Here is a 26,088-nt window from a genome sequence, read left to right as displayed (position 1 = left end):
TTTTTTGTGGAAACTGGTCATTTGCCTTGGAAATGGACAGTTGCATGCTAACATTGACATTTTAGTATATATACCTAGTCAGCTCAGGGATTCGAACCAACAACCTTTACGGTTACTGGCCCCATGCTCTTAACCGCTAGTCTACCGGCCGCTAACGGTAAAGGTCAACAGATCAGCAGATAAGGTATATCCTTTTCCCTTTTCACTTCTATTAAAGAGAGAAGGGCTGTACTATACTATGGTATGAGTGTGATCCCGCTTTCCATTTTCACTTCTATTAAAGAGAGAAGGGCTGTACTATACTATGGTATGATTGTGATCCCGCTTTCCATTTTCACTTCTATTAAAGAGAGAAGGGCTGTACTATACTATGGTATGAGTGTGATCCCACTTTCCTCTTTCTTTCAACCGTGTTTCACAAACCCAGCGATGCCCCGATCACCAGGAAATCACGTCTTAGCTCTCTAATGTCATGCAGGGCCTGGAAGCTGGTACACATGTGAATGCAGGCTCCTGAAACTCAGCAGGTTAAGTGTTTCCATGAAGACTTGACTTGACTGTGTATTCTGGAGCCAAACTTACCCAAAGTAGTTCTATACCAGTCTCCCATAGCAACAAGGGTACACATCCATCATATAGTTCCTCATCGATCTACATAAAAAGAGCTAGGAATCGTCCCAAATCGTACCCTATTCCCTTTGTAACTTTTTACCAAGGCTCATAGGGCTCTGGTCAAAAGTAGTGCACTACATAGGGAATAGGGTGCTATTTGGGATGCAGCCCTAGCTGATGGGTCATTATGCTGGATGCCTCATTTAGTCATCATAGGAATGCTTCCTGTTATAGACGGTACCATACACAGATTTTTCATCTGCCCCAAACTATGCAGGCTAGCGTGAGTACAAAATGACTGTTTGGAAACAATTTCTTGAGTCATTTACAGGACTACTTCCTCCCACCAATTTATCGGCTGAGCAAGCTATCACGTCGGCAGTGCTCGCTCACTCAGCGCTCGTCCACTAACAGTCCTGCCTTAGTTAATCACTTCTGGTGTGTACTTAGTGTACTTAGTCTCACCATCCATAAATCAAGTGCTGTGAGAGTTTTAGCTGAGGATAAGGGGGAAAGACGCAAAATAAAAACGAAGTACACTGTGTGTGAATTCATCTACATCCAGCATCGAGAAATGGAAAGGAGAAAATAAATCAGCTCCTATCTTTGATTCAAATTAGGGCCCCTATTCGCAACAGATGAGTCTGGCTGCTCAAAGACGTCCTGCTTGGCTGTGGAAATGATATGTGTAAACTATGTAATGTGAATGTTTTAGGGAAGCTGTCTTTAATTTGGTACCCTGACGAAGTGCATGAGAAACCTGCCTCTCCTTAGCTGTCTCGTTGAATCATACGGATATAACGTTTTTCTGCTGTTTGCTGTAGTTGCCACGGGGCATTTGGAAGTAGGCAGATTAAACGCACATGTTTCCCCGAGCCGCAGCCTGAGCACTCCACTCTAGCCTCCACCGAACAGATCCTGAAGTTGTGGGGCTTTTCCTCGCCGGTCAGTGGATAAAAAGGCATCTTGTGATAAACAAACACACTTTCAGCACCTGTTTTTTTCCAGAATGGAACAATACTGAAAAGTAAACAGTATCATTGTTTTATTCTTGGTTGGTGGTGTGTTGGATTCCCAGATTTGGTCACAGGAAATCAGTTAACTTTATTAGAAGCTTAGGCAATTACGGAACCTCGATGCATTAGCTAAAACCAATCAAAGCGGAAAACTGGTGGGCCTCGTTAAGGCCTGAAGTACCTATTGCTTTTACAAAAGGCCCTCTCAACATAAATTAGAGTGGATTTCATACTAGTTAGCAGCCAAACGTTTTAATCCCATTAGTCAGAAGCTGAGAAGCCTCCCATTAGTCAGAAACTGAGAAACCTCCCATTCCTCAGAAGCTGAGAAGCCTCCCATTAGTCAGAAACTGAGAAGCCTCCCATTAGTCAGAAACTGAGAAGCCTCCCATTAGTCAGAAACTGAGAAGCCTCCCATTAGTCAGAAACTGAGAAGCCTCCCATTAGTCAGAAACTGAGAAGCCTCCCATTAGTCAGAAGCTGAGAATCAAATCAAAATCAAATCAAATTTATTTATATAGCCCTTCGTACATCAGCTGATATCTCAAAGTGCTGTACAGAAACCCAGTCTAAAACCCCAAACAGCAAGCAATGCAGGTGTAGAAGCCTCCCATTAGTCAGAAGCTGAGAAGCCTCCCATTCCTCAGAAGCTGAGAAGCCTCCCATTGGTAAGAAGCTGAGAAGCCTCCCATTAGTCAGAAGCTGAGAAGCCTCCCATTAGTCAGAAACTGAGAAGCCTCCCATTCCTCAGAAGCTGAGAAGCCTCCCATTAGTCAGAAGCTGAGAAGCATTCCATTAGTCAGAAACTGAGAAGCCTCCCATTAGTCAGATGCTGAGAAGCCTCCCATTAGTCAGGTGTGCTCCTTCTCCGGCCTCTAGGTCAACAGGCTGCTCGTTAGGGCTCACACCTGTCACCATTGTCACTTCCCTGATTATCTTCCCTTTATATGTCACTCCCTTTGGTTCCTTCCCTATATATGACACTCCCTGTGCTGTTAGTGTTTCTTGTTTTTGCATTACGTTGTGTTTATTTTACTAAAACACTCCCTGAACTTGCTCCCCAACTCTCAGCGCACATCGTTACAGAATGACACCTCACCTAAGGGAAGCATCAAGGAGCGATTGTTATTTTTTTTGTTTCGGTGGGAATGACGTCGGGTTCGGGAGCCGCTACAGGCTCTCATGCCTCAGCCAGATCGCCAGGCTACCCTGCTACAGCCAGCTCGTCGGGCTTTCATGCTTTCACCGTATCGCCAGGCTCACCTGCTTCCACCGGTTCGCCAGGCTCTCATGCCTCAGACAGATTGCCTCAGCCGGATCGCCAGGCTACCCTGCTACAGCCAGCTTGTCGGGCTCTCATTCCTCAGCCGGATCGCCAGGCTACCCTGCTACAGCCAGCTCGTCGGGCTCTCATTCCTCAGCCGGATCGCCAGGCTACCCTGCTACAGCCAGCTCGTCGGGCTTTCATGCCTTCACCAGATCGCCAGGCTCCTCTTCTTCCACCGGCTCGTCAAGCTCTCATGATCCAGCCGGATCGCCAGGCTCCCCTGCCGCAGCCACGCATGAGCCATCATGACCAGTCCGCTCCTGATCCCCGGGATTGTCCCTTTGGTTGGCGTCCTGCGGCTGGAGGGGAACGCGGCGGGGAAGGGGTAACGTTACGTATACGCTCTCTGGCACACTAGATTACCATGCTCCTGCGTCTCAGCCGGACTCAGCCGCGCCTCAGCAGAGGTGACCGGTCTGCTCCTGATCCTCAGGATCGTCATCTTGGTCGGCATCCTGCGGCTGGAGCCGCGCGTCAGGGAGGAGTACAGTCCCATGTGCTCCCTCTCCGGCCTCTAGGTCACCAGGCTGCTCGTTATGGCGCACACCTGTCACCATCGTTATGCGCACCTGCACGTCATCAGACTCATCTGAACTCCATCAGTTCCCTGATTACCTTCCCTATATCTGTCACTCCCTTTGGTTCCTTCCCCAGGGGTCATTGTTTCTGTTTCCTGTCTGTGTGCTGTTAGTGGTTCTTGTTTTGTATTATGTTCTGTTTATTTTATTAAAACACTCTCTGAACTGTCTCTCAGTGCACATTGTTAGTGAAGCTGAGAAGCCTCCAGTCAAACGGGTGGTGGTGGTGAGAGCAGGCCAGAAACAGGACAGTGTCCTGGTGTTCTAAGCTAAACAGGAGGATTCCCCCATGTCAGCAGCAACACCGAAGACTATAGCTGTAGAGAAAATAACTTTAGAAAGTTATTCCTCACAAAAAGCTAATTGAGGAGGTGAGGCCTTTGCTTACATGACCTCGGACCTAGTGAACCTCTTGAGAAAACTCTTTGTTTAATCTCTTTCTCCCTCTCTATTTCTCCACCTCTTTCTCAAGGATTTCTATCAGAATCCTGTCTGAGATGTTGTCAGCGCCAGCTTTTTTCATCTCCAACGTGGCGTAATAAACGGGCAGTTTGTTTCGATCCTCTCCAGCATATTCAGCCTGGCTCTTTCTAATGAGCTCTCTTTTGGAGGTTACCGATACACTGTGGCCATTTAGGTGGCCAACTGTTTGGGCTACTCTCTGCCAGTCAGGAGTCATTTCCCATGAAGGCCTCAGGTGCGCTGCAACTCCACAGCCCAGTTCTCTGGGCCCATAAGATGTCTGCTGTGATTGACTGCCGGCCCCTCAGCCATGTCAGAACCCCCCCGTCACCCCAATGTTTACAGAGCTGCCCAAGCAGTCCTGTGGGATGGTGTCAAATGTGGCTCAGGCCCTGCTCACTCGCTCCCTTCGTGTGCTTATCGAGCCTGTTTACCTTAGAACCAACCATTCAGAGGGGAAAGCCAAACATGTTTAAAGCAATTAATGTGATTAGCGTCTAAACTGTTTTCACAAATAATAATATCAAAGGTGTGTTCAGGAGAAGCTGAAGCTCTGTGGTTTCCACACCTCGGCTGGCTCCAGGCCTCCCCACCCATACCTCCCTCCTTGTCCTCCTATTTTACTTCTATGCCCATCCATTTTTCTGAAAAATAAATAACAAAATTATTTGTTATTTATTTTCGCTCCTTATAGAATAGCTCTGAAAGCTCTCACACGACAGAAAAGTATGCTATACAACTTCAACCCAAGCCAGTCTTGCTTTAGACTTTGCCAACGTCTTCTCAGCAAGCTACTAGACCATGCACAGTAAATGCTCTGAGTCAGTAAACCAATGTCTTGTGAATAATGTGCCCATGCCCAGCGGTGGTAGTAGGGGCCCCTGGTACTGCACTATGTAGGAAATAGGCTGCCATTTGGGACACTGGCAGTGACTCACTGCCAGCCGACCTCGTGCGCTAACAGCCATCTCTACACGATTATCACACCTTTCTCCAGAGACCCATAACTCTAATTTAGTATTCGTATTACGCTTAAGAAAGCGATAAGAGACTGATTATGTCCCGTCTACATAAATACATACATTTGGCCCGTCAATAAGGGCTGTATTCGTTTTTAAACTCAATCGTTCGGACCCATATTTCAAGAGTCAGCATGGTACATATCTGTCAGGACTGGCATGCCAGTATAGACGGCTTCTTCTCTGGGATTTGATTAAAACTCCACCTCCTCTTTTCAGTCCTATACATTTTGATGACCCTGCCTCTAGAATAATACAGTTCCAGTTTGTATTGTGTGGTCTGACACTTTTAGATGTTTTCCAAGCCCTCAGGTCGAGGGGGCCTGAGCAGGCACACTTCTCTGCCCTGTGTTGATGCAGCAGGGTGGGCTGGGCATCATGGACCACCCATCTCATGACATGGTGAAATGTAGTGTGCACTACATGTACACTATACCGTACACTACATACCAGATTGTGTGACATTGGTTCTCTGTTTCTGTGGGAAATGTTTCCTTTCCCACTCTGCATTGCGATTGACTGCCACACTGTGTATGTTTGTGTGCATGTGTGTGTGTTCATGTGTGTCCCTTCGTACGTGACATAGAAGATCCTCAAGCACTTACAAACGATCCTGCTATCCAAACATCAACATATAAGACCAGAAGATTCCTTGGTCTCATCTGACTCACATAGTCATCAGCTCTAAGCATCCCCATAGAGACTCATGTTTCTGTTGTGATGAGTGGACTGCTTAAAGCGCTTACACACACACACACACACACACACACACACACACAGACACACACACACACACACACACACACACACACACACACACACACACACACACACACACACACACACACACACACACACACACAAACCAGGTCATTCGACCCACCTCTACATGGCAGGCTTAAGTTTCTCCCTTATTAAATGGATCAGGGCCTGTGAGTAGAGAGCCCTGCCTATCCTAGCTGTGAATATGGTGTCCTGTCTGCCCTAGCTGTAAATAGAGGATCCTGTCTGCCCTAGCTGTGAATAGAGGATCCTGTCTGTCCTAGCTGTGAATATGGTGTCCTGTCCGCCCTAGCTGTGAAAAGAGGATCCTGTCTGCCCTAGCTGTGAATAGAGGATCCTGTCTGCCCTAGCTGTGAATATGGTGTCCTGTCTGCCCTAGCTGTGAATAGAGGATCATGTCTGCCCTAGCTGTGAATAGAGGATCCTGTCTGTCCTAGCTGTGAATATGGTGTCCTGTCCGCCCTAGCTGTGAATAGAGGATCCTGTCTGCCCTAGCTGTGAATAGAGGATCCTGTCTGCCCTAGCTGTGAATATGGTGTCCTGTCTGCCCTAGCTGTGAATAGAGGATCCTGTCTGTCCTAGCTGTGAATATGGTGTCCTGTCTGCCCTAGCTGTGAATAGAGGATCCTGTCTGCCCTAGCTGTGAATAGAGGATCCTGTCTGCCCTAGCTGTGAATAGAGGATCCTGTCTGCCCTAGCTGTGAATAGAGGATCCTGTCTGCCCTAGCTGTGAATATGGTGTCCTGTCTGCCCTAGCTGTGAATAGAGGATCCTGTCTGTCCTAGCTGTGAATATGGTGTCCTGTCTGCCCTAGCTGTGAATAGAGGATCCTGTCTGCCCTAGCTGTGAATAGAGGATCCTGTCTGCCCTAGCTGTGAATAGAGGATCCTGTCTGCCCTAGCTGTGAATATGGTGTCCTGTCTGCCCTAGCTGTGAATAGAGGATCCCATCTGCCCTAGCTGTGAATAGAGGATCCTGTCTGTCCTAGCTGTGAATATGGTGTCCTGTCTTCCCTAGCTGTGAATAGAGGATCCTGTCTGCCCTAGCTGTGAATAGAGGATCATGTCTGCCCTAGCTGTGAATAGAGGATCCTGTCTGTCCTAGCTGTGAATATGGTGTCCTGTCCGCCCTAGCTGTGAATAGAGGATCCTGTCTGCCCTAGCTGTGAAGAGGATCCTGTCTGCCCTAGCTGTGAATAGAGGATCCTGTCTGCCCTAGCTGTGAATAGAGGATCATGTCTGCCCTAGCTGTGAATGGAGGATCCTGTCTGCCCTAGCTGTGAATAGAGGATCCTGTCTGCCCTAGCTGTGAATAGAGGATCCTGTCTGTCCTAGCTGTGAATATGGTGTCCTGTCCGCCCTAGCTGTGAATAGAGGATCCTGTCTGCCCTAGCTGTGAATAGAGGATCCTGTCTGCCCTAGCTGTGAATAGAGGATCCTGTCTGCCCTAGCTGTGAATAGAGGATCATGTCTGCCCTAGCTGTGAATAGAGGATCCTGTCTGCCCTAGCTGTGAATATGGTGTCCTGTCTGTCCTAGCTGTGAATATGGTGTCCTGTCTGCCCTAGCTGTGAATAGAGGATCCTGTCTGCCCTAGCTGTGAATAGAGGATCCTGTCTGTACTAGCTGTGAATATGGTGTCCTGTCTGCCCTAGCTGTGAATAGAGGATCCTGTCTGTCCTAGATGTGAATAGAGGGCCCTGCCTGTCCTAGCTGTGAATATGGTGTCCTGTCTGTCCTAGATGTGAGTGAATATAAGTCCGTTTAGCATTTCATAGCTTCCACACATAGTCTACAAGCCACTGACACAGACCTTTGGAACATCTACATTTTAAGAAATCAAATAAATCCATGTAATATAGCCTACACCTTCACAATAAATCCATGTATTTATTTTAGACAGGTCCAAAGAAGCATGATATGAAGAAAATGTAGTCTATTTCAGAAGAACAGAATAGCATACTCTGAGTTGTCCTTATGTGAGGTCCTTATGTGGCTATGCCAAATGGCTGTGGGCTACACTAGTTCATTTAGCAGACAAGATTTGCTTAGAATTCTGTGGCATTATTTTATATTATTTAATAGTATGAAGAATACAATTGAACAAAGCTGAATAAAATAGAAAGGATATTTTCTCCAAATGATTTGAGGAAGTGTGCACATGCTGTTATTCTGTGTTGAGAGGTTAATAAAGAAATAGGTGCTCCTATATACTTAATACATTTTATTTAACTTTTATTTAACTAGGCAAGTCAGTTAAGAACAAATTCTTATTTACAATGACGGCCTACCCTGGCCAAACCAGGACGACGCTGGGCCAAATGTGCCTCCATGGGACTCCAATCATGGCCGGGTGTGATACTGTTTTAAAGATATTATTTTAACTTTCGTTGTTCTACAAACGTTGGGCTATATATAATTTATATATAATTTTTATATATTGCAAGGCTGCATGATGCGACTCTAATGATGATTTGAAAAAAGTCCTTTGAAAGGCATGAGCTCTGCTTTGTTTATTGCACAGGCTGTACACACTTCATCAGTCTCTCATTCACAATTTGACAAGCACTTGATAATTCCTCAAATTTCACAGCAGCATCCCCTTTGTTACTGTAATGCACCCGGAAAAAAAAACATTTTGCAGTGGCCGTTGTGCCCTTGGCCTGGAGTGTTGCGTTGTGCCCTTCTCCCTGAGTGCTACAGGCTTCGAAGCGCATCTCACTCTCATGGCTCTCCATCTGGTGATAGAGTCTTTCTCACAGGCTACAAGTGAAGACAGACACATCGGGGACGCAACTGTGCGCATCCTTATCCAATTCCAAGGTGCATATTGAAGATATTGGAAGAACTGTACACATTTACTTTTCGTCAGCCAACAAGACGAGTAGGCCTAACGAACAGCAGAAGCACTAGCCTATGTCAATCTACTATCCCCCATGCTACAAAAGTCGACCTATTCTATTCTGTGCAAGAAATTAATATTCCAAACATAGTCTGGGACAGTTGTGGAATGCAATAGATCCCAAATTAATACAACCACTGGCATCCAACCTTTTGGGGGGGAAATGTTGCTGACACAACAGATGTTTACTTTAAAATGTGAATAAACTATTAGGCTTTTTCTTCACATTACCAGCGCAGCAATGCTCACATAGCAGTACATTAAGCACGGAAGTTCCATTAGCAGGAAGTGACTGCAAATGCGATTATGCATGTAATGTTTTAATTATAAAGGTGCATTTTTATGGTGAAAATGATCTTCCCGAATTTGAAACTTAAAGTGCTTAATTTTTTGAAGTTATTTGGCCACTTTAGTTGTGATACAAATCTTATCAAAACCTATCGCCACATAGCACTCACTTCTGTCATCATGAAGTGATTTTAGAGGCTGTTTAAGGATCATATCATCTCTACCTTACCTGACACTCTTGACACACTTCAATTTTCATAATGCCCCAATAGATCCACAGATGATGCAATCGCAATCTCACTGCACACTGCCCTATCCCGTATGGACAAGAGGAATACCTATGTAAGAATGCTGTTCATTGACTATTGCTCAGCCTTCAACACCATAGTATCCTCCAAATGCATCATTAAGCTTGGGGCCCTGGCTATGAACCCCGCCCTGTGCAACTGGGTCCTGGACTTCCTGATGGGCCGCCCCCAGGCGGTGAAGGTAGGAAACAACACCTCTACTTTGCTGATTCTCAACACAGGGGCCCCACAAGGGTGCGTGCTTATCCCCCTCCTGTACTGCCTGTTCACCCATGACTGCTTGGCCACGCATGCCTCCAACTCAATCATCAGGTTTGCAGACAACACAACAGTTGTAGGCCTGATTACCAACAATAATCAGACATCCTACAGGGGAGGAGGTGAGGGCGGAGTGGTGTCAGGAAAATAACCTCTCCCTCAACATCAACAAAACAAAGGAGCTGATCGTGGTCGTCAGGAAAAAGCAGAGAGCGCACGCAGCTATCCACATCGACGGGACCGCAGTGGAGAAGGTGAAAAACGTAAAGTTCCTCAGCATACACTGATGATCTGAAATGGTCCACCCACACAGACGGTGTTCTGAAAAAGGCGCAAGAGCGTCTCTTCAACATCAGGAAGCTGAAGAAATTTGTCTTGGCCCCTAAGACCCTCACAAACCTTTACAGATGCACAATTGAGAGAATCTTGTCTGGCTGCCCAATGCAACACAGGGGGGTACACTGCATGCTCTCCAGGACACCTATAGCACCCGATGTCACAGGAAGTCCAAAAAGATCCTCAAGGATATCAACCACCCGAGCCATGACCTGTTTACCCCGCTATCATCCAGAAGGTTAGGTCAGTACAGGTGCATCAAAGCTGGGAGAAGAGACTGACAAACAGCTTCCATCTTAAGGCCATCAGAATGTTAAGTAGCCATCACTAGCCGGCTACCACCTGGTTACTCAACCCTGCACCTTAGAGGCTGCTGCCCTATACACATTGCTGGTCAAAAGTCTGGACACACCCACTCATTCACCCACTCATTTTCATTGTAGAAAAATAGTGAAATAACACATATGGAATCATGTAGTAACCAAAAAAGTTTGAAACAAATCAAAATATATTTTATATTTGAGATTCTTTAAAGTATCCACACTTTGCCTTGATGACAGCTTTGCGCAAGCTTGGCATTCTCTCAAACAGCTTCATGAGGTGGTCACCTGGAATGCATTTCAATTAACAGGTGTTCTTTGTTAAAAGTTCATTTGTGGAATTTCTTTCCCTTTCTATGCGTTTGAGCCAATCAGGTGTTGTGACAATGTAGGGGTGGTACATAGAAGATAGCCCTATTTGGTAACATAACAAGTCCATATTATGGCAAGAAAAGCAAAGAGAAATGACAGTCCATCATTACTTTAAGACATGAAGGTCAGTCAATCCGGAAAATGTCAAGACCTTTGAAAGTTTCTTCAAGTGCAGTCGCAAAAAACATCAAGCCCTATGATGAAACTGGCTCTCATGAGGACCACCATAGGAAAGGAAGACCAGAGAGTTACCTCTGCTGCAGAGGATAAGTTCATTCGAGTTAACTGCACCTCAGATTGTAGCCCAAATAAATGCTTCACTGAGTTCAAGTAACAGACACATCTCAACATCAACTGTTCAGAGGAGACTACATGAATCAGGCCTTCATGGTCGAATTGCTGCAAAGAAACCACTACTAAAGTACACCAATAAGATTAAGAGATGTGTTTGGGCCAAGAAACACACGCAATGGACATTAGACCGGTGGAAATCTGTCCTTTGGTCTGATGAGTCCAAATTTGAGAATTTTGTTTCCAACCGCCGTGTCTTTGTGAGAGTAGGTGAATGGATGACCTCCACGTCTGTTGTTCCCACTGTGAAGCATGGAGGGGGAGGTATGTTGGGTCATTGTCCTGTTGAAAAATAAATGATAGTCCCACTAAGCTCAAACCAGATGGGATGGCGAATTGCTGCAGAATGCTGCAGTAGCCATGTTGGTTAAGTGTGCCTTGAATTCTAAATAAATCACTGACAGTGTCACCAGCAAAGCACCATCACACCTTCTCCTAAAAGCTTCACAGTGGGAACTGTGTAAGGGCTATTTGACCAAGAAGGAGAGTGATGGAGTGCTGCATCAGATGACCTGGCCTCCACAATCCCCCGACCTCAACCAAATTCAGATGGTTTGGGATGAGTCGGACCGCAGAGTGAAGGAAAAGCAGCCAACAAGTGCTCAGCATATATGGGAACTCCTTCAAGACGGTTGGAAAAGCATTCCAGGTGAAGCTGGTTGAGAGAATGTCAAGAGTGTGCAAAGCTGTCATCAAGGCAAAGGTGGCTACTTTGAAGAATCTCAAGTATAAAATATATTTTGATTTGTTTAACACTTTTTTGGGTACAACATGATTCAATATGTGTTATTTCATAGTTTTGATGTCTTCACTATTACTTTACGATGTAGAAAATAGTAAAAATAAAGACCCTTGAATGAGTAGGTGTGCCCAAACTTTTGACTGGTACTGTACATAGAATCACTGGTCACTTTAATAATGGAACACTAGTCAATTTAATAGTGTTTACATACTGCTTTACTCATTTCATATTTATTTACTGTACTCAATTCTACTGTATTTAAGTCAATGCCAATCCGACATTGCTCATCCTAATATTTAACTCTATTCTTTTACTTTAGATTTGTGTGTATTGTTATGAATTGTTAGATATTACTACACTGTTCGAGCTAGGAACACAAGCCTTTCACTACACATGCAATAACATCTGCTAAATATGTGTATGTGACCAATAAAATTTGATTTGATTTGAAAACATATAGGCCTATGGGTTAGGCTACATGAGGTGTGCGACTATGATTCGAAAAGGCGCAAAAAATAGTCTGTTTCTTATGCTGGGCATCATTCACAAGTGATAATATATCATTCACAAATTATAGGCTAATATTGTCCCCATCAGACTATTGTTGATTTAATCCTGTCTTTACCATATACTAAATAATAAATGTGTGAAATTTGTTTTGATTTAGAATGGACCATTATCATGCACCTGTCTCGAAACAGGGGCAGGGGAAAAAATACATGTCATCTATGCACTTAAATAGTGAATGGAGGACGCTTTTCCCGTGGTTCATTTTCATGCCAACCAGGTAGGCTATACTCCTGTTGTAAACAAGGAGGTAAACAATGTGCTTAATATTAGAAAAGTTGAGAAATAAATATAGTAGGCCTAATCTATAGAAAGCTCATGGTCTCCTCCTCTTTTTAGTAGAGACCATCACTCTGTTTTCTCGGGCAATCGCATAGCCTATAGAAATGTTATACAACATGAGCTCATGGGCTCTAATGAAGTGTTTGATTAGATTTCGATTACATTTGCATTGATGTCAGAGTGATTAGAAGGACAATAGAGTGCTGAGTACCAGGCAGTTAGCACGTTTGGGAGACTACTAATGACCATCAGCAGCATCAGAACTTGGAGAAGCCTAATTACCGTGACTAAACAGTCACGTAGAATTTGACTGCCTTCATAACTTGTGACCTCCGGTGTGGCGGTAATACGGTTACCGCAACAGCCCTAGCTGTGAGTGAATAGAGGGACCTGACTGTCCTAGCTGTGAATAGAGGGCCCTGTCTGTCCTAGCTGTGAATAGAGGGCCCTGTCTGTCCTAGCTGTGAATAGAGGGCCCTGTCTGTCCTAGCTGTGAATAGAGGGTCCTGTCTTTCCTAGCTGTGAATAGAGGTCGCTTTCTTTCCTAGCTGTGAATATACTGTAGGGCCCTGTCTGTCCTAGCTGTGAGTGAATAGAAGAGCCCATGTAAGAACGTTGAGCCCAGATCAGGACTGAAGTCCCATTAGAATAATGATGTCTCTCTCCTTGGGTGTAACCCAACACTCCGCAACCTTCCCCAGTGCACGTGCACACACATACATGCACACACAACGTGTGTGTGTGTGTGTGTGTGTGTACTTTTTTCACCCCTGATCGGGTAGGTGGGGCCGGCAGAGGTAGGCGGGGCTAGTAGAGCCCTCAGATTGAGTAATAGGTTAGGGTTAGGGGCCGTCAAAGCCCTCAGCTAAGGTAACAGGTGATGCTCCTCAGTGGCTCCAAAGCCTCACATTGTGTGGGCCATCCATGGCAGCCTTGACTGATATTGATGTCAGGCTGACCATTGCCACGTGTCACTGAGAATAGTTAAAGTGGATTAACTGAGTGGGATATGTCTACTGTACTTTAGCAGTGTTTACGATACCACTGTTTACTGTGCTGTACTGCACTGTATTACTGTTTAATGTGCTGTACCACTGTTTACTGTACTGTACCGTTGTTTACTCTACTGTACTACTGTTTACTGTACTATAATGTACTGTACCATTGTTTACTGTACTACTGTTAACTGTACTGTTCTACTGTTTACTGTACTATAATGTACTGTACTGTAACATTGTTTACTGTACTACTGTTAACTGTACTGTTCTACTGTTTACTGTACTATAATGTACTGTACTGTACCATTGTTTACTGTACTGTACCATTGTTTACTCTACTGTACCATTGTTTACTGTACTGTACCATTGTTTAGTCTACTGTACTACTGTTTACTGTACTCTAATGTACTGTACTGTACCACTGTTTACTGTACTGTACTACTGTTTACTGTACTGTACTACTGTTTACTGTACTGTACCATTGTTTACTGTACTGTAGCATTGTTTACTGTACTACTGTTAACTGTACTGTTCTACTGTTTACTGTACTATAATGTACTGTACTGTACCACTGTTTACTGTACTGTACGATTGTTTACTGTACTGTAATATACTACTGTTTACTGTACTATAATGTACTGTAGACTGTTTACTGTACTGTACGATTGTTTACTGTACTGTACTACTGTTTACTGTACTATAATGTACTGTACCATTGTTTACTGTACTGTACTACTGTTTACTGTACTGTACTACTGTTTACTGTACTATAATGTACTGTACTGTACCACTGTTTACTGTACTGTACCACTGTTTACTGTACTATAATGTACTGTACTGTACCACTGTTTACTGTACTGTACTGTTCTACTGTTTACTGTACTATAATGTACTGTACCACTGTTTCCTGTACTGTACTATTGTTTACTGTACTGTACTATACTACTGTTTACTGTACTATAATGTACTGTAGACTGTTAACTGTACTGTACGATTGTTTACTGTACTGTATGATTGTTTATTGTACTGAACTACTGTTTACTGTACTATAATGTACTGTACCATTGTTTACTGTACTGTACCACTGTTTACTGTACTGTACCATTGTTTACTGTACTGTACCATTGTTTACTGTACTGTACCACTGTTTACTGTACTGTACCATTGTTTACTGTACTGTACCACTGTTTACTGTACTGTACCATTGTTTACTGTACTGTACCACTGTTTACTGTACTGTACCATTGTTTGCTGTACTGTACCACTGTTTACTGTACTGTACCATTGTTTACTGTACTGTACTACTGTTTACTGTACTATAATGTACTGTACCACTGTTTACTGTACTGTACTACTGTTTACTGTACTGTACTACTGTTTACTGTACTGTCCTACTGTTTACTGTACTATACCACTGTTTACTGTACTGTACTGTTCTACTGTTTACTATAATGTACTACTGTTTACTGTACTGTACCACTGTTTACTGTACTGTACCACTGTTTACTGTACTGTACTGTACCACTCTTTACTGTACTGTACTGTTCTACTGTTTACTGTACAGTTCTACTGTTTACTCTACTGTACTACTGTTTACTGTACTATAATGTACTGTACCATTGTTTACTGTACTACTGTTAACTGTACTGTTCTACTGTTTACTGTAATATAATGTACTGTACTGTACCACTGTTTACTGTACTGTACCATTGTTTACTGTACTGTACCATTGTTTACTCTACTGTACTACTGTTTACTGTACTCTAATGTACTGTACTGTACCACTGTTTACTGTACTGTACTACTGTTTACTGTACTGTACTACTGTTTACTGTACTATAATGTACTGTACTGTACCATTGTTTACTGTACTGTAGCATTGTTGACTGTACTACTGTTAACTGTACTGTTCTACTGTTTACTGTACTATAATGTACTGTACTGTACCACTGTTTACTGTACTGTACGATTGTTTACTGTACTGTACTACTGTTTACTGTACTATAATGTACTGTACCATTGTTTACTGTACTGTACTACTGTTTACTATAATGTACTACTGTTTACTGTACTATAATGTACTGTACTGTACCACTGTTTACTGTACTGTACCACTGTTTACTGTACTATAATGTACTGTACTGTACCACTGTTTACTGTACCACTGTTTACTGTACTATAATCTACTGTACTGTACCACTGTTTACTGTACTGTACTGTTCTACTGTTTACTGTACTGTTCTACTGTTTACTGTACTATAATGTACTGTACCACTGTTTACTGTACTGTACCATTGTTTACTGTACTGTACTATACTACTGTTTACTGTACTATAATGTACTGTAGACTGTTTACTGTACGATTGTTTACTGTACTGAACTAATGTTTACTGTTTTTTTAATGTACTGTACCATTGTTTACTGTACTGTACCACTGTTTACTGTACTGTACCATTGTTTACTGTACTGTACCACTGTTTACTGTACTGTACCACTGTTTACTGTACTGTACCATTGTTTACTGTACTGTACCACTGTTTACTATACTGTACCATTGTTTACTGTACTGTTCTACTGTTAACTGTACTGTTCTACTGTTAACTGTACTGTTCTACTGTTTACTCTACTGTACTACTGTTTACTCTACTATAATGTAATGTACTGTACCACTGTTTACTGTACTATAATGTACTGTACTGTACCACTGTTTACTGTACTATACCACTGTTTACTGTACTGTACTGTTCTACTGTTTACTATAATGTACTACTGTTTACTGTACTGTACCACTGTTTACTGTACTGTACTGTACTGTACCACTGTTTACTGTACTGTACTGTTCTACTGTTTACTGTACTGTTCTACTGTTTACTATACTGTACTACTGTTTACTGTACTATAATGTACTGTACCACTGTTTACTGTACTGTACTACTGTTTACTGTACTACTGTTTACTGTACTGTTCTACTGTTTACTATACTGTACTACTGTTTACTGTACTGTTCTACTGTTTACTATACTGTACTACTGTTTACTGTACTGTTCTACTGTTTACTGTACTACTGTTTACTATACTGTACTACTGTTTACTGTACTGTACTGTGTTGTATTGTATTTATTATGGATTCCCATTAGCTGCTGCCAAAGCAGCAGCTACTCTTCCTGGGGTCCAGCAAATTTAAGCCTGTTTATACAATTTTAAAACATTACAATACATTCACAGATTTCACAACACACTGTATGCCCTCAGGCCCCTACTCCACCACTACCACATATATACAGTACTAAATACATGTGTATGTATAGTGAGTATGTTATCGTGTGTGTGTGTGTGTGTGTGTGTGTGTGTGTGTGTGTGTGTGTGTGTGTGTGTGTGTGTGTGTGTGTGTGTGTGTGCATGTGTGTGTGCATGTGTCTGTGCCAATGTTTGTGAGGCTTCACAGTCCCCACTGTTCCATAAGGTGTTTTTTATCTGTTTTTTAAATCAAATTTTACTGCTTGCGTCAGTTACTTGATGTGGAATAGAGTTCCATGTAGTCATGGCTCTATGTAGTACTGTGTACTCCCATAGTCTGTTCTGGACTTGGGGACTGTTAAGAAACCTCTTTTGGCATGTCTGTCCCATGGTTTACTGTACTATAATGTACTGTACTGTACCACTGTTTACTTTACTGTACTTTACTACTGTTTACTGTACTGTACTACTGTACTGTACCGCCTTCATCTTATATTGATCTACTTTTCTTCCCCTGTCTCTCATCCTCTCCACCCTCTCTCCCTCTCTTCCTTTCACTCTGTCTCTTTCTCTCTGTGTTTTCCTGCTTGTGTGTGTGTGTGTTTGTGTGTGTGCATGTTCTCGTGTGTGTGTCTATCCATCTATCCTCTCCTAACAGTTTGAGGGCTGCAACAAGGCCTTTTCCCGCCTGGAGAACCTGAAGATACATCTACGGAGCCACACGGGGGAGAAGCCCTACCTGTGCCAGCACCCCGGCTGCCAGAAAGCTTTCAGCAACTCCAGCGACCGGGCCAAGCACCAGCGTACTCACCTAGACACGGTCAGCACACATGGAGACAGTCTCCACTGGTTCTACTCTCCTCTACTCCCACGGCCTCTCTGCTGTAGATCATAGATCATGTCTATTAGAAAGGGTTAGAGTCATGGTTCTATCCAGTCATGAACACTTACAGGTGCCCTAAAAGAAGTGGAATGGGGTGATGTTGATGTTTGAACTCTCTAAAAAAATATATATTTGACCTTTATTTAACTAGGCAAGTCAGTTAAGAACAAATTCTTATTTACAATGATGGCCTACCAAAAGGCAAAAGGCCTGTTGCGGAAATTCTGAATCTTCCCTAACAGGACGTGGGCTGGGATTAAAATATAAAATCAAGTAAAAATATGGGACAAAACACACATCATGACAAGAGACACCACAACACTACATAAAGAGAGACCTAAGACAACAACATAGCATGGCAGTAACACATGAAAACACAGCATAATAGCAACACAACATGACAACAACATGGTAGCAACACAACATAGCAGCAGCACAACATGGTAGCAGAACAAAACATGGTACAAACATTATTGGGCATAAACAACATCACAAAGGGCATGAGGTGATCTGGTTTGTTATAGAAGTGCCGAGCGCCACGTGTCCAACCCTGGTTAGAGTGTATGTTGAGGCATCCGTAGAGTAGTATCAAACTTTTTGGTTTAGGATATTTGATGCTGCTACTCACATCATTGGAAGAATTGTACACATTAAAGCGTTAGTGCCTATTACCAAGCTTAAATGCCCGTTTCCATCTCTTGACAGTATCACAGTTCTACTTGCACATTCATCTTCTGCACATCTATATCTCCAGTGTTTAATTGCTATATTGCAATTATTTCGCAACTATGGCCTACTTATTGCCTTACCTCCCTTATCCTACCTCATTTGCACACACTGTATATAGACTTTTTCTATTGTATTATTGACTGTATGTTTGTTTATTCCATGTGTAACTGTGTTGTTGTTTGTGTAGCACTGCTTTGCTTTATCTTGGCCAGGTCGCAGTTGTAAATGAGAACTTGTTCTCAACTAGCCCATCTGGTTAAATAAAGGTGAAATAAAAATAAAAATGATTGAAACCTCAGTCAGTGAGTTACACGCCATTCTCAATCACCCCACACTCCTTCCCTCCGGTGGCACGACAGGCTACGCATCATTTAAATATCCCTTGCATTATGCCGCGTTCAGAACAACTGGGAGCTCGGGAAAAAAAAACGATTTGTTTTGAACGGTCATCCAACTCAGAATTCCAAGTTGGGAAATCAGTCCTCTTTCTAGAGCTCCGACTTTCCGACCTTAAGATCACTGACGTTATGATTTGACCTCGTTTTTTTCCCGAGTTCCCAGTTGTTCTGAACGCGGCATTAGTCTGACGCGAGTCACGGTAAATCAAATAACCAGCCGTTAGTTTAGAGGGGAGTGTTCTGCCTCAGACTTGTCTCTCTGCTACAGAGGGGAAAGCAATGGCTGTGTATAAAGGAAAGGAACGCCTGAGTCAGCCACTACTCACTTGTCCTGTCTGTCACTCCAACGTCTTACTGTATCAGAGTCCACAGGCCTCAGCCAGCCTTGAGCCACCCAGCCTCACTACCGTATGTATGTGTATACACACTGCCAATTACACAGCCATCCCAGAAGCTGATGGCCGCGCATTAGCGCCCTGCCGAGAGTCTAATTTCGCCGCCTGCCACCCTGCCAAACGCACTTTAGTGAAAAAATAATGTTAAACTGTAATGATATTTATACTAGACAGAAGTTTTCTTGTTTTTTTCTCTCTCGCTCTTTTCTCCACTTGTGAGTCTGTGTTGGGGCAGCGTTGCGTAGGAATAACAAACAGGACGGAGATTAGTGGTGCTGAGAGCGGCTTGGAATAACGTTTTATTGACCGAAAAAAGCGAGGTACGAACAGAGAGCTAATAAAGAGACGTGTCGCCTTTCACTTTAAAGGCTGCCTTATATTCCACTGTACAGAGAGAGAGAAAACAAGGGGAAAATCTCTATCAAGGGGCTACATGCAGTATTTTCTTTGCTAATATTGTGTGAAGATGAGGACATGTAATGACACTGCTGTAGTGATGTTGCTTTGGTGATCACGTTTAGTGCCCCTCACATCTTTTGGTGCAGTTTGCACTTTAACTTTACTAGACCTTTATAAACCTTATAAAGAATGTCATCTTTGGAGCACTGAAATGCTGCTTTATATTTGGTTTCTTGTAGTAGGCTACTTCAAAAATGGAGAAAAAATGAACTCCTTCGAATTTTCTCTTCTCTTTCTTATTCCTTCTCTTGCCTTCAATTTCTTCAGTTACTCTGTGTATTCTCAGCTGAAAGGTAGGAGTCTATTTTTGCTTTCTTATTTCATCAGATTTCATTCCTGTTGTGTCTGCATTTTTGTTCTTGATTTTTTTTTCGTATTATTTTGCAAAATAATCAAATGCCTAATGCATACATGTTCTTGTGGTTTTATATGAATCAATATAGCAATGTTAGGTTTCTTTGACTCGTGGTTGTGGGTTTCATTGCGCTGTTATTATAGAATAAATAGTTGCTTTGAATCATATACTTATCATGTACTTATCCTATATTTGTCATGTTCTATAGAAACCGTACGCATGTCAGATCCCTGGCTGCACCAAACGCTACACAGACCCCAGCTCTCTACGCAAACACGTCAAGATCCACTCCGCCAAAGAGCAACATGTGCATAGAAAGGTAGGCCTTCCATTTACTGACCAACATATTTACAGTTGTGGCATACCTGTTGCAAAAAAGCCGGGAAGAGATTTTTGATGTGCCGATTCTATGGCACAGGGTTGAACTGATACAAAACTGATACACAAAACAACGCTGAATTCAAAACTTTGAGTTTTTAAATTTAAATGACTATAGAAGATTATTGCAAAAAATATATAATTTTATGAATATATGGGGGATACAACCATCACAGCTCTGCAGATTTTGCTGTGAAGAGACAGAATCATTAGATCACTTGTTTTGATAGACGGGAGGGGTTGAAGGTAGCTGAAATTTTGTTTTGATAGATGGGAGGGGTTGAAGGTTGCTGAAGGGTGGAATAAAATAAATAATAATAAAGAGATGACGAATGTACAATGTCCGTGTACCGTGTCTGTAAAAGGTATACTGTATACTATGTATTAGCTGGAAGTAGAAGCTTAAGTATTGTTGTCCATTAGTTTTATCCAATTACCGGATGGGGGTAGTGTTATATATATATATATATACACAAAAAAAAATATATATATATATATACAAACAATTACATTGATAGAACCCACCGTCTATCTGCAAAATTAAAGCTGATCTACTTCCTAAAAATAAAATACTAAATAAAAAAGAAATAAAAACACACCCAGAGAGAGTGAGCGAAAATCTAAAAAGCTACCCATATATCATACCAGTGGAGACCCAAGTCACTTTAAATCGGAGGAAGGGCTCATTGTAATGGCGTGAAAGGAACGAATGAATTGGTATACCATTCCAGCCATTACTTTGGGCCATCCTCCTTTTACCAGCATCCACTGTCTTACACTATACATATTATGACCAGGAACTGAGAGCATGTTGGGACTCTTATGGATCTTGTCAGGCCACATGCATCACAAATGTATAGTTGCCATGGCACCCTAGTAGCAGCCTAAGCAGAGAGCTCCAATGTATATGTACATTTAGTTATTAAGTGTTTTTAATGGCTGTTTTAAATCAGCTATTTTGTTTTTGATAACAATGAGTTGTTATTACATACCTGTTGGTTTTAACCCACAGATGTATAGATTGACTGGCAGGTCAACTCTTTTTGGCATGGCTAGCTAGCTAGCTGGCTAATGTTTTTGTTTAAATGATGCATCTGGACACAGTACCAGCTTTTCATTTCACGTGGCTGCTGGTTCCTGATCTTCTGAGAATATAATTTGAGGAGTCACCTGAAGCTTGAGATGAATGGGAGATACATCAGAGGAATGCAGTGCTGAGGCAGAAGACCCGTAGTGAGGACGACTGGCTACTACTTTGAACTGTGTGTGGTGAGCTACACGCCTCAGGCTGGTTCCCAGAGTAGCCCACAACAAGATCGTCACCAGACATTTTAATCAACCATCTCCCAGACCACCTTCCTCTGATCAAGCCACCAACTCTCCCTCTCCATCTTTGGAGGATGCATGCACTCAAAGACTTGGCCACTATTGGTTGAGCTAGCTAGCTGTAGCTAGGCTCCTCATGATGATGTATTGGTTGCGCTAGCTAGCTATAGCTAGGCTTCTCATGATGATGTATTGGTTGCGCTAGCTAGCTATAGCTAGGCTACTCATGATGATGTATTGCTATTTATTATTATGCTGAACAAAACCATAAACACAACATGTGGTCCCACGTTTCATGAGCTTAAATAAAAGATCCCAGAAATGTTCCATACACACAACTTATTTCCCAAAAAGGTTTACATCTCTGTTGGTGAGCATTTCTCCTTTGCCAACATAATCCAGGTGTAGCATATCAAGAAGCTGATTAAACAGCATGATCATTGCACAGGTGCACCTTGTGCTGGGGGTTATCAAAGGCCACTCTAAAATGTGCAGTTTTGTCACTCAACACAATACCACAGATGCAATCGGCATGCTGACTGCAGGAATATCCACTATTATCTATTGCCAGATAATATAAAGTTCATTTCTCTACCAGAAGCCGCCTCCACTGTCACGACTTCCGCCGAAGTTGGTCCCTCTCCTTGTTCGGTCGGCGTTCGGCTGTCGACGTCACCGGTCTTCTAGCCATCGCCGCTCCACCTTTCATTTTCCATTTGTTTTGTCTTGGTTTTCCGCACACCTGGTTCACATTCCCTCATCTGACTAAATGTATATTACCCTCTGTTCCCCCCATGTCTGTGTGTGGAATTGTTTGTTTGTTACGTGTGGTTCGCATCAGGCTGGTTTGCGCCGGGAATGGGTTTGTTCTGTTTATTGTACCATTTGTGTACTTTGGGCATTATCGCTGTTTTCCTTTGGCATGAATAAAGTGTGCCTGTTGTCACTCATCTCTGCTCTCCTGCACCTGACTTACCTTCAACCAGTTGCGCACATTGTGACACCAACGTTGTTTTAGAGAATTTGGCAGTAAGTCTAACCGGACTCACAACCACAGACCACGTGTAACCACACCAGCCAAAGACCTCCACATCCAACTTCTTCACCGGCGGGATGATCTGAGACCAGCCACCCAGACAGCCGATGAAACTGTTGGTTTGAAGAATTTCTACACAAACTGTCAGAAACCGTCTAAGGGAAGCTCATCTTCATTCTCCTCGTCCTCACCAGGGTCTTTACATGACTGCAGTTCGGTGTCGTAACAGACTTCAGTGGGCAATTGCTCATCTTCAATGTCCACTGGCACGCTGGAGAAGTGTGCTCTTCACGGATGAATCACGGTGTCAAGGCCTCCCGGGTGGCGCAGTGGTTAAGGGCGCTGTACTGCAGCGCCAGCTGTGCCATCAGAGTCCCTGGGTTCGCGCCCAGGCTCTTTCGTAACCTGCCGCGACCGGGAGGTCCGTGGGGCGACGCACAATTGGCCTAGCGTCGTCCGGGTTAGGGAGGGCTTGGTCGGTAGGGATCATCATGTCCTTGTCTCATCGCGCACCAGCGACTCCTGTGGCGGGCCGGGCGCAGTGCGAGCTAACCAAGGTTGCCAGGTGCACGGTGTAGCCTCCGACACATTGGTGCGGCTGGCTTCCGGGTTGGATGCGCGCTGTGTTAAGAAGCAGTGCGGCTGGTTGGGTTGTGTATCGGAGGACGCATGACTTTCAACCTTCATCTCTCCCGAGCCCATATGGGAGTTGTAGCGATGAAACAAGATAGTAGCTACAACAACAATTGGATACCACGAAATTGGGGAGAAAAAGGGGTAAAAAAAACAAAACAAAAAAAAAGAATCACGGTGTCAACTGTACCGGGCAGATGGCAGACAGAGTGATCCTTGATACCTTGATTCATCCGTGAAGAGCACACTTCTCCAGCGTGCCAGTGGACATCGATGGCAATTTGAATGCACAGAGGTACCGTGACAAGATCCTGAGGCCCATTGTCGTGCCATTCATTCGCCGCCATCACCTTATGTTTCAGCATGATAATGCACAGCCTCATGTCGCAAGGATCTGTACACAATTCCTGGAAGCTTCCATGGCCTGTATACTCACCAGACACTCATTGAGCACGTTTGGGATGCTCTGGATTGACGTGTACAACAGCGTGGTCCAGTTCCTGCCAATATTAAGCAACTTCGCACAGCCATTGAAGAGGAGTGGGACAACATTCCACAGGCCATAATCAACAGCCTGAAGTAGATGTGTCACGCTGCGTGAACCAAATGGTGGTCCCACCAGATACTGACTGGTTTTCTGATCCATGCCCCTACCTTTTTTTTAAGGTATTTGTGACCAACAGATGCTTATCTGTATTCCCAGTCATGTAAAATCCATAGATTAGGGCCTAATGAATTTATTTTAATTAATGGATTTCCTTAAATGATCTGTAACACAAATCTTTGAAATTGTTGCATGTTGAGTTTATATTTTTGTGTTTAAATGTCCCCAGTAGGTGTAATCCCAGCCATGTATTTAGAGAGTAGGGACATTGATGTTTCTCCATTGTAATGCATTTACATGACACTGCAATATTCTATGGCAGCCATGTTAGCGCCCCATTAACATTATATGGGGATATATTTAAATAATGCTATGTAACTGAAAATTCTACAACTTTCTAAATACATGGCTCGTGATGTAATCATCTCCAGTCCAGGGCTTATTCTTCATCACAGCTCCATACAGTTGGATTAATTTAGTTTAGCCTTTGAAAACCTTTGAAATTCCTGGACAATAGATCAGGTTTGACCACATCGTGTTCATGGTCCACATCACATTCTTCTGCTGATAAATATGGGGAGAATGGAGAGAGAGAGAATAGTCTCATTGTTGTTTAAAGGGCCTGAATGTCGTCGGCCGGGCCTGAATGATGTGTTCCTCTGCTTAGCTGTAAAACGGAAACACATGTGAGGCTTATACCATTGTTAATATGCTGTAGCTAGAGCAGAATAGTGTCCAGATGCTGTGGACAAATGTCAAACAAACCTTCTCACTCCATCTCTGAGCCGAAAAAAATGAATTATGTCATGTTTTGAAAGGCAGAGGCCCAATTAGACTTGATGAATTGTTGCAAGGCGCTTGTAAGGAAGGGTATCCAATCACGACGTGTTCAAATGATAATTTAACTAATGATTGTCGAATTGATCAGTGATATGTAAAGACAGCAATCCATCTGCACTCGGATATCTAACAAATGTCTAATAAATACCTCGCGCCAAGTCAAATATCAAATCCAGACTGGCTATTCAATCCATCCTGAATTCCATGGCAGCCCTGGCATACTAATCTGTTAGAACATCTTTGTGTGAGGTATCTCACACTTCCAACCACATATCCATCCTGTTGGCTTGCTTCGTGGGTGTGTCCAACCTGTAAACGAGATAACGGATGGACAGAGGGATGAATAGAATGATAGATGGTTGGATTGGTTGTCCTGATCCTCTCTTTCTCCTGGTCCTAATAAGAGGGCTGCCTGTGGTTGTGAAGCTGGCCTCTAAGCCTGCTATTTCCTTTAAGTCTCTGTGGTTGAGATGTCACTAGTAATTAACTGATGCACTGCTTTATTAAAGACTGTTGTGCTTGTTGGCCAGTTTACACAAATGGCTATTTTTTATACCATGTTCCTTATGTTACTGATGTCAGCTCCTTCTGGCAGATCTACAGCGTCAATGTCCCGGTAGATGGTTGACGTTACAGTACATTACAGTCACTGTTCCTAGGCCGCCATTGAAAATAAGAATTTGTTCTTAACTGACTTGACTAGTTAAATAAAGGTAAAATAAAAATACAAATTTAGCATATGCCCTAACACAATGTGAGTGACTGACATTCAGTGTAGTTTAGTGTAGCTTATGTGTAGGAATCTATAGCGTAATTAGGGATCAAACCCACAAACCTAAATGAGTTAGCACTGTGGGCTAATCAACTAATCATTCTGGTTAGAGGGATAAACGTCTCACCTATCCCTTCATTCCAGTCACTGTCCAGACACAGCATATTGGCCTTGTCCTTCAGCATAAAATCAGGTATTCCGTATGACAAACCTTGATGTTAACATCCTGACGTTACCTCAGCTCTAAAGGTACATCTGACATTACCTCAGATCTAATGAAACATCTAACATTACCTCGGATCTAATGCAACATTTGACATTACCTCAGATCTAATGCAACATCTAACATTACCTCAGATCTAATGGTACATCTGACATCACCTCAAATGTAAAGGTACATCTGCAGAGGAAAGGGAACGACATGTTTTTAGGATTCCTGCAATGCTCTGGCTTGGGTTGTACTACAGTCCACTATAACATTTTACGACAGTGTAACTCACTGTGCTGATGTATAGAACAGAGTA

The 26,088-nt window shown here is 43.1% G+C and overlaps 1 protein-coding gene across 1 annotated transcript in view; it reads left to right on the top strand.

Moving 5' to 3' along the window:
* LOC139421902 (zinc finger protein GLIS1-like) overlaps positions 1–26,088 on the top strand; it is a 149,688-nt gene that overhangs the window by 88,941 nt on the left and 34,659 nt on the right. Inside the window, exons 5-6 of the mRNA XM_071173071.1 lie at positions 17,415–17,576; positions 20,184–20,294. Coding sequence (XP_071029172.1) covers positions 17,415–17,576; positions 20,184–20,294 — 273 coding nt within the window. The remainder of the gene's footprint in view (positions 1–17,414; positions 17,577–20,183; positions 20,295–26,088) is intronic.

The sequence above is a fragment of the Oncorhynchus clarkii genome, chromosome 1 (assembly GCF_045791955.1).
Source record: "Oncorhynchus clarkii lewisi isolate Uvic-CL-2024 chromosome 1, UVic_Ocla_1.0, whole genome shotgun sequence".
NCBI classification, from domain to species: domain Eukaryota; kingdom Metazoa; phylum Chordata; class Actinopteri; order Salmoniformes; family Salmonidae; genus Oncorhynchus; species Oncorhynchus clarkii.
Note: the sequence above shows the minus strand (reverse complement) of the source record. Positions and strands in the feature narration are given on the sequence as shown.